Here is an 8,520-nt window from a genome sequence, read left to right on the forward strand (position 1 = left end):
CCTGCGGTTTGCTGTCAAAACTGAAAGTATTCATAATTTTTATCCATTATTACATGAGGCATTACAACTAAAAAGTAGGGCTGTCAAAGTTAAAGCGATAACGCATTAACGCAAAATAATTTAAACGCCACTAATTTCTTTACGTATAAACCCAATCAATCTTTCAGAGGTTTCGGCAGACTCTCTTTTAAAGCTAGAGTGAAGATACTGGTATCATATGAAACTAGAAAACGAAGGAATCCATTGGTAACAACCATGTCATACTAGCTTGTCGCAAAGAAGGGTTAAATAACGCTCCAAACATGTGATACATTTTGGCGAGGAAAAACTGGCATGGCCATTTTGAAAGGGGTCCCTTGACCTCTGACCTCAAGATATGTGAATGAAAATGGGTTCTATGGGTACCCACGAGTCTCCCCTTTACAGACATGCCCACTTTATGATAATCACATGCAGTTTGGGGTAAGTCATAGTCAAGTCAGCACACTGACACACTGACAGCTGTTGTTGCCTGTTGGGCTGCAGTTTGCCATGTTATGATTTGAGCATATTTTTTATGCTAAATGCAGTACCTGTGAGGGTTTCTGGACAATATCTGTCATTGTTTTGTGTTGTTAATTGATGTCCAATAATAAATACATACATACATTTGCACAAATCAACATATTTGCCCACTCCCATGTTGATAAAAGTATTTAATACTTGACAAATCTCCCTTTAAGGTACATTTTGAACAGATAAGAAAATGTGCGATTAATCACGATTAACTATGGACAATCATGCAATTAATCGTGATTAAATATTTTAATCGGTTGATTAACAGCCCTACTAAAATATGAATGATTCTGGATCCACTGAAATTTTCACAGTGCCTTCTATTTCCCCTTTTACACCAATAAATAGGATCTTTTACATTTCACATGAACAAAATATAACAGTGACATTTGCATAGATGTCTTGATGCAGACGAATCATATTCTTAAAATTTTATTTGGGGTACTACAACACTGCATCTGTATCTCATGAGCGTATTGTTTCTTGATATTCTTATAAATGTATTAAACTGAGCCAACAGAAAAATGTGTTTCTTGTGACCTCCTAATGACATTTATTCACTTACCCCTCAATAAAATCATTATATAGGCTAACAGTCTTCACAGGAATTGTTTACAGCATATTTGAGAAACATTGGTGTGGCTCAGATGTTTTTCTCCTCTTCCTCCAGCAGAGGTCATGCAGTGTTTACAGACACCTCTGAGCCATGATGGTGATGCAGGGACTGAGGAGGAGGAGGAGGAGGGTGCTTCTCTTCCTGTTCATCACCATCTGCATCCGGAGCCGGTGGGCGGTGCAGACCCCTGAAGATACAGAGAACCTCCTGCGGATGCTGACCAAAAGGATGCGATAGGTCGAGGAGGGTGGGATGCTGTTGGAGATCAATATTTAGTATTTCTGCACTGAGACCAGCTGCTTTACAGTGAGTCAGATGAAAATACTGTATGAGGAAAAAACACCTTCTTTGTCTCTAAAAAACACAGACAACAATAGTCTGTTTTTCTAATTTGCTCTCTGCTCTTTTCAGTTTGAGTTTCCTACATGTGTGCTGAGATTTTGCCTCTTTCTTTAAAGACGCTCGTGCAGACACATTGTGTGTGTGAATGCATGAAGTCATCTGTGGGATAAAAGAGACAGAGCTGCAGCTGGTAATCCGCAGACACACTGTGTTCCTGCTTATCAGCGTTTATGTGCTTATACTACCAGGGATGACACACACAGAGAGAGAGATAGAGAGATAGAGAGGTGATGCATATTGATGAAAGCTGTCACTTTTTGATTTACACCTGTGATTTATAACTGAGGCCTTGCTTGAAGAAGAAGAGGAAGAAGAGGAAGAGGAGGCCTCTGTAAACAAACAAACACAGCATCACTGTAGATGCTCTTGTCTCTGACGCTCTTCCTGTGGAGGCTCTACCGATATCTCTCCATCTCCATCATGTTCAGCTCAGAGAGACTCACGGTACCGGAGTATGTGAGCCGGCTGCAGAGAGGCAGGAGCGGATCCACCCCCAGCAGCTCCGACCCTAAAGCAGTCTCTCCGGGCGTGCATGCAGACGTCCGGGCGGTGCTGGACACCTCTCTGCCGCTTCTGCGCACCGCCATCCGGAGGCTGAAGTCCTCCACGGAGACCGGTGACTCGGATGAGACCCGCCGGGCCATCGCGGAGCTCTTCCAGCTGGTGGAGGAGGCCTGGGTGCTGCCGGCTGTAGGCCGTCAGGCGGCCGAGGAGATCTGCAACAGGATCCGGCTGGATGGAGGCCTGGAGCTGCTGCTGCAGCTGCAGCAGACACCTGCTGTGGAGATCACCTATGAGTCTGCAAAACTGCTGGAGCAGATACTCATCTCAGAGAACAGGTATGGCTAACTTACTGTGTATGTGTGTGTGTGTGTGTATGCAGGGGGTGGACAAAATAACGTGAACACTTATGATACTATTCTAATAAAGCAGCTCTGCAATAAACCTAAGTTACCTTTTTGAAGATTGATGATCAGTTTCAGTTGAGATTGTGAGTTTATTATTCTCAAGTAGGTTTTGAGGCCTTAACCCTCTGAAACAGGGGTACAGGTTTTTTTTTTTAAGGGGAGATAGCAGGTCAAGTAGAAGTCATATATGTGGTGGAATTTCTGATACACAAGTTAACTCAATAGGAAGGAAGAGGCCCCGGAGCTGTTGATGTCTTACACAGAGGGTTTATTGAAGCTTGATCAAGGAGCAATTGTCAGGTGTCCACCACTGAGATGCTCTCTGCATGAAGGCCTAACAACTCTGCCCTTCCTCCCTGCTGCTCAGTGTTTTACCCTCATCATGTTTTGACTTACTCGGTTCCTCTGGCATCTCTGACCCTGGTTGCCCCAGCGACTGGCTCTATGGTCCCTACTACAGACACAGCTGTACAGATAACAGTGGCTCCCTTAGACAGGACTCCAACCCAATAAAGTCAACAGAGGGACACTCTGAGAGACACTTTGACCCTACCAAGGAGAGAGGAATTGATAGAAAATTCCATCACAACATAGAAGTGGTGTACATCACATGAAAACTTGGAACCTGAAGATTAATTTGAGATGCAGCTAAGCACTGTGGGACAAGTTGTTGTTATAGTCATAAATAAACATGAATGAATGAATGAATGAACATAAAGTGTGTAAGGGTTTAGAACATGTTGATAGAAGTATATGATGGCCATCCCCATGCTCTATTATGTCTCATAAGTTGTTGCAGCAATTTTTGGGTTGATACCATTTGTTACAGAGATTTGGTGCTAAATTTAACCATTTTTTTTACCACTCAAGAATTGATAAAAATGATCAATAATCCCTCCAAAATACCAGATTAAGACACCAAGACCTTGAGGAATACCATAGAAATAGCCACGTTGTGATTTGGTTTAAAAAAACTTTTTGAAGTTTGAAGATTTCTGCAAGAATTGCATTTTTCGGTGATTGGATGGCGATCACTTCTGTTCTGAAACTGCTCAGAAACCCCCTTATTGTCCCAAATTTGTACTGCATTTAAAAAAACTGCATGTTTTTGCCTCAAACTGCATGTGATTATCAAATCTTTACATATCGGCATTACATATCGGCATTACATATCTTGAGGTCAGAGGTCAAAACTTACTGACTTAAAGATTAATCAATTGTCTGTTGTGTTGATCAACTAACTCATTAATTGTTTTATCGTTTCGGCCAATAGTTGATTGACAACTTTGGTGTTACCAAACACACCTGTTTTTGCCTCATTTGTTCAGGATCACTTTAGTATTGCAGTCAGTCTAGCTGTCTGATTTCATGAGTCAAGTTTTATCATCATCATATTTACAAACTTCTGTTGACAGAGATTATGTAGCACGTATGGGTCTGGGGGTCGTCCTCAACCTGACTCGACATCAGGAAGATGCACAGCTGGCTCGCAGCGTCTCAGGGATCCTGGAGCACATGTTCAAACACACCGAGGAGACGTCCGTCCACCTCATCTCCAACGGCGCCCTGGACACCCTCCTCTTCTGGTGCCGAGGGACAGATCCCACCGTGCTGCGCCACTGTGCTGTGGCACTGGCAAACTGTGCCATGTACGGAGGCCACCGCTGCCAGCGATGGATGATCGAGAAACAGGCGGCCGAGTGGCTTTTCCCGCTGGCTTTTTCCAAAGAGGACGAACTCATTCGATTCCACGCATGCCTGGCTGTGACTGTGTTGGCTGCAAACAAAGAGATTGAGAAAGAGGTGGTGAAGTCCGGGACCTTGGAGCTGGTGGAGCCATTCATCGCATCTTTGGATCCAGACGACTTTGCCCGCAGTTTGTTGGACAGTGCAGACTGCATGCAGGGTAAGACGGCAGCTGATCTGCAGCATATGTTGCCACTACTGGATGGCACGAGAGTGGAGGGAAAGTGCATTGCAGCCTTTTACCTTTGCGTTGAGGCCAGCATCAAGTCTCGTCAGCGCAACACTAAGGTACAATCACTGTCCACTTTCCTTATAGCTCAAAGGTAATACTGTCTGGTAGCTTTGTTGTGACTGTTTCAATTTGTGCTCCTTTCAAGATATTTCAAGAGATCGGAGCGGTGCAGAGCCTCAAAAGAATTGTCATGTACTCCAGTAATGGCACAGCCTGTTCTCTCGCCAAGCGGGCACTGAGAATGATGGGGGAGGAAGTGCCGAAACGCATCCTCTCATGTGTGCCCAACTGGAAAACCTGTGAAGTGCAGACCTGGCTGCAGCAGGTTGGCTTTAGTGCCTATTGTGACCGATTCCAGGTATGTTTAACAGTTTTATTAGTGAACAAAGAGATAAATTCATGCATAAAGATCCAGCTATTATACAATATGTTTAACATTTCTAACTATCTTGCTGTATAGGAGCTCCAGGTGGATGGAGACCTCCTGCTGAACATCACAGACCAGGAACTGAGCGCTGATCTGGGCATGACTGCAGGCCTCACTCGCAAGAGGCAAGTGGTACAAACCTTTCAACACGTGAGCAACGTTAACACCAATCTAATAAACGCCTTTGTTCTGCAGGTTTCTGAGAGACTTGCGTGTGTTGAAGACTTACGCCAACTACTCCACATGTGACCCAAACAACATGACTGACTGGTTGGTCGAGGTGGACCCTCGTTTCCGTCAGTACACCTATGGCCTTGTCCAGTCAGGAGTGGATCGCCAAAACGTCCAGAGCCTGACCGACCTGCAGCTTCAGCAGGACTGCCACATACACAACGGAGTCCACAGAGCCAAGATACTCTTTGCTAACCGCAGGCCCTTAAAGCCGTGTCACACAGACGCCCAGCCTGCAGGGCCCGACGTGTTCATCAGCTATCGTCGGACCACCGGCTCCCAGCTGGCCAGGTCAGAACTGAAACACGATAAGTGGAAAAATATCAGAAAGATGAAATGGGTTAAATTAGGGCAAGGACAGAAGACGTGTACTAAAACTACATCTTTCTCATTTCCTTCCCTGTTGCAAGTCTCCTGAAGGTGCACCTGCAGGTTCGAGGATACAGCGTCTTCATAGATGTGGAGAAACTAGAGGCCGGTAAATTCCAAGACAAACTGATCCAGAGCGTACAGCGGGCGCGTAACTTCATCCTGGTCCTGTCCGCCAACGCGCTCGACAAGTGCATGGGTGACACTGACATGAAGGACTGGGTGCATAAGGTCAGAAGTTTTCCATTCTCTGCGTGTTGAAATGTTAAGTCACATTATATCTAATTTTCGCTTAAAACTTTCACTCCACTGCACCTTAAGCCCTTATCAAGATATTCTTCATTTATATTGATTAGGGGTGTAAAAAAATATAAAAAATATCGCGATATGATCGATTCTCAAAAGCACTAGTTTTCATGCAAAGATTAATTCAGTCAATACGTTATTTAATTTGCAAAAAGATGCGTCCTCTCAGTGTATGTGCCCTCTCAAAGTAGTGCTATGATGTTACAGGGACTGTGATACATGTAAATGCAGATTCCACTGTTCTGATTGCATTAAAAAAGTAGTTTTTTTACTCAGATTGTATGCATATGGTGGGGTGTTCTTTATGCAAGGACAGGTTTCCTAAAATTAGAATAAAAAATTGCAATATATCGGAATATATTGAATCATAACCCCTGTATCATGATATGTATCGTATTGCCAGATTCTTGCAAATACACAGCCCTAATATTGATACAACAGCTGCTTGTGGAATCGTATTATTCTCATTCATATTCCCTGTCTGAGCTTTCAGTTGAAATTGCATGTCCCATACATATTGTAGCTAAAACAAGTGGTACGATGATGTTTTACATCTGTCTGTGCTTTTACGTGTCTGGACATTTTAATATTTCATAGACTCAAAGGAATCTTCATTAATCTTGCAGGAGATAGTAACAGCCATGGCTGGAAAGAAGAACATTGTTCCTGTCACAGATAACTTTATGTGGCCCGACCCCATGTCTCTGCCGGAGGACATGAGAGCGATTCTCAACTTCAACGGCATCAAGTGAGTAACTGTATACTCTAAAAACTCAACTGGTGTTATTGGTTAGCATATCTGTGTAATTAGGACAGCACACTTTCACTCACCACATGGCTGTGTGGTGTACGTTCAGTAAACTATAATTAATCAACAAGTTTAACAGCTTATTTAGTTTCATTTGTGGTTGTGTGATAATTACACAGTTTCATGCCAAAATTATTCATCTTTTAAAGCCTCTTTTATTTCTTTAATGAATGAGTTATGAATACAAGGGTTAACTTTTTATCGTTTGCGACTTGTGTTTGGCAGATCTTAGTCGATTAGTCGACTAATTGGATGTTTTGTTCTTAGTCGACTAAGATTTCGGCATTGAGTGTTAGTTGACTAAGAATTTCTTTGGTTGAGGGCAGCCCTTATAATGCACGTCATCAAATGCCTGTTGCTTTTTTCTTGGCACAGATGGTCCCATGAATATCAGGAGGCGTCCATCGAGAAGATCCTACGCTTCCTGAAAGGGCACGAAGACCAAATGGACGGCCCAAACGCCTCCAAAGAGCAGAAAAAGAAATAAAACTGACATAAAACAGTTTGATCTCAGCTATAATAACTTTAAATGATGCCAAATTCCACATGGCCTACGGTGAACAGGCCGGCAGCTTTCCCTGCTCTGCCCAAATGCATGTGAATTTAATTATGTTTGGCTTACATGCTCACACCAAGACCAAATTTAAATAGACCTAATATATTGCAAAACGTAAAGATTGTATATAATAAACTGTAAGCCTTTAACGATAGTACCCTCATACTGCTGTATACGTATGTGTAATCAGGTACAGTATATACGCCTTCTGTCTCTCAGGAAAATAACTGTGATAGATCAGCCGTCATTGGCACCTCAGCAAAATCATCAATAACAATTTATGAAGCATCCACTAATCACAAAAGTTCATCTTAAACCGTATACTGTACATTCATAGAACCAAAGCAGTTAATTCTACCGACATATGTGTTTTTATGTTTGGGTTGTGATAGAAAAGATGCATTGAATTGTTAATGATAAGAGCATCTACGGTGGACATAATCTAAGCTGGAGGCATGAAATATTGTACAGAAATAAACGAGCTACATGCTGTATAACTGCACCCCTAATTTAACCAAATACAGACTTAAGGAGTGTACAGGCAACAACAAATACCCATGTAGTATTAAACGTTTCCTTCCTTCTGTATAATTAACTATGAATTGACGTATATGATGAACTTCCAGTATGAAAAAAATGCATCGTTGACTCCTTGAAAATGACTCCATCTGTGTTAAAGAGTGTCTTGTAGCCGTTACAACATAGTGTAATACATTAAACTATCATTTAATACTGCTGACTTGAGGTTTTATTCAACACAATGTTAAGCCTGATAAGTAATTATTTGTCTGCTTTGCTGTTCATATTTCATCCTTGTTGAGGAGTAAAGTAAAAACAGAAAGAAATCCAGCAATATACAAGATACACTGAGGCTTGTGAAATATAAAAGACAAAGGGGCAGATCTACACCTGTGTAAATCAAGAAAATATTAATAATAATAAATATGGGATGCAAATTAACCAAAGCAGTCATAAAGATGTGTTGTTCACATATTGTTCTGTAAAATTATATTAATATAACCTGAATGAAACCGCTGTTCTGTTATCTGATTTTGCCTTAATATTGTTTGCCTCTAATGTCCTCCTCATGGCATTTTTATTAAATGTGTAATTGACATTTTTGACAACTTTTTTTCAAATAATTTCAACCCCAGGATTTCATTTTTATCATCATGAGTTTTTTTTAATGTCAGTGTCAAACAAACATAATTTGGTCCCTTTATTTGAAACATAACAGTTATAAAAAATTTAACAAACTTTATTTGAACTTCACTTTATCACGTGTGATGTGTGTAAACAGAAACAAATTTAACCTTCATCTTTATCACAAACTATCCAAAATGATCCAGTTTTATTTCAATAAA

The 8,520-nt window shown here is 41.6% G+C and overlaps 1 protein-coding gene across 2 annotated transcripts; it reads left to right on the forward strand.

Moving 5' to 3' along the window:
• The first annotated feature begins 1,192 nt into the window (after positions 1-1,192).
• sarm1 (sterile alpha and TIR motif containing 1) lies at positions 1,193-8,182 on the forward strand. Of its 2 annotated transcripts, XM_037775950.1 has the most exons (9): positions 1,193-1,477; positions 1,583-2,412; positions 3,897-4,515; positions 4,605-4,817; positions 4,920-5,011; positions 5,082-5,408; positions 5,528-5,717; positions 6,419-6,540; positions 6,976-8,182. In XM_037775950.1, the coding sequence occupies exons 2-9, from the start codon at positions 1,934-1,936 to the stop codon at positions 7,085-7,087; spliced, it is 2,154 nt and encodes a 717-aa protein (XP_037631878.1). In that variant the 5' UTR covers positions 1,193-1,477; positions 1,583-1,933; the 3' UTR covers positions 7,088-8,182. The 2 variants fall into 2 exon arrangements, with proteins under 2 accessions (XP_037631878.1, XP_037631877.1); XM_037775949.1 differs by having other exon boundaries at positions 1,193-2,412.
• Positions 8,183-8,520: the final 338 nt, after the last annotated feature.

The sequence above is a fragment of the Sebastes umbrosus genome, chromosome 7 (genome assembly GCF_015220745.1).
Source record: "Sebastes umbrosus isolate fSebUmb1 chromosome 7, fSebUmb1.pri, whole genome shotgun sequence".
Taxonomy (NCBI): Eukaryota; Metazoa; Chordata; class Actinopteri; order Perciformes; family Sebastidae; genus Sebastes; species Sebastes umbrosus.

Excerpts from the sequence above, each read along its gene's own strand:
- sarm1 (XM_037775949.1), top strand. The coding sequence starts at position 1,934 with ATGCTCTTGTCTCTGACGCTCTTCCTGTGGAGGCTCTACCGATATCTC. Across the intron at positions 5,409-5,527 it reads ACCGGCTCCCAGCTGGCCAG|TCTCCTGAAGGTGCACCTGC; the intron begins GTCAGAACTGAA and ends CCCTGTTGCAAG. Across the intron at positions 5,718-6,418 it reads TGAAGGACTGGGTGCATAAG|GAGATAGTAACAGCCATGGC; the intron begins GTCAGAAGTTTT and ends TTAATCTTGCAG.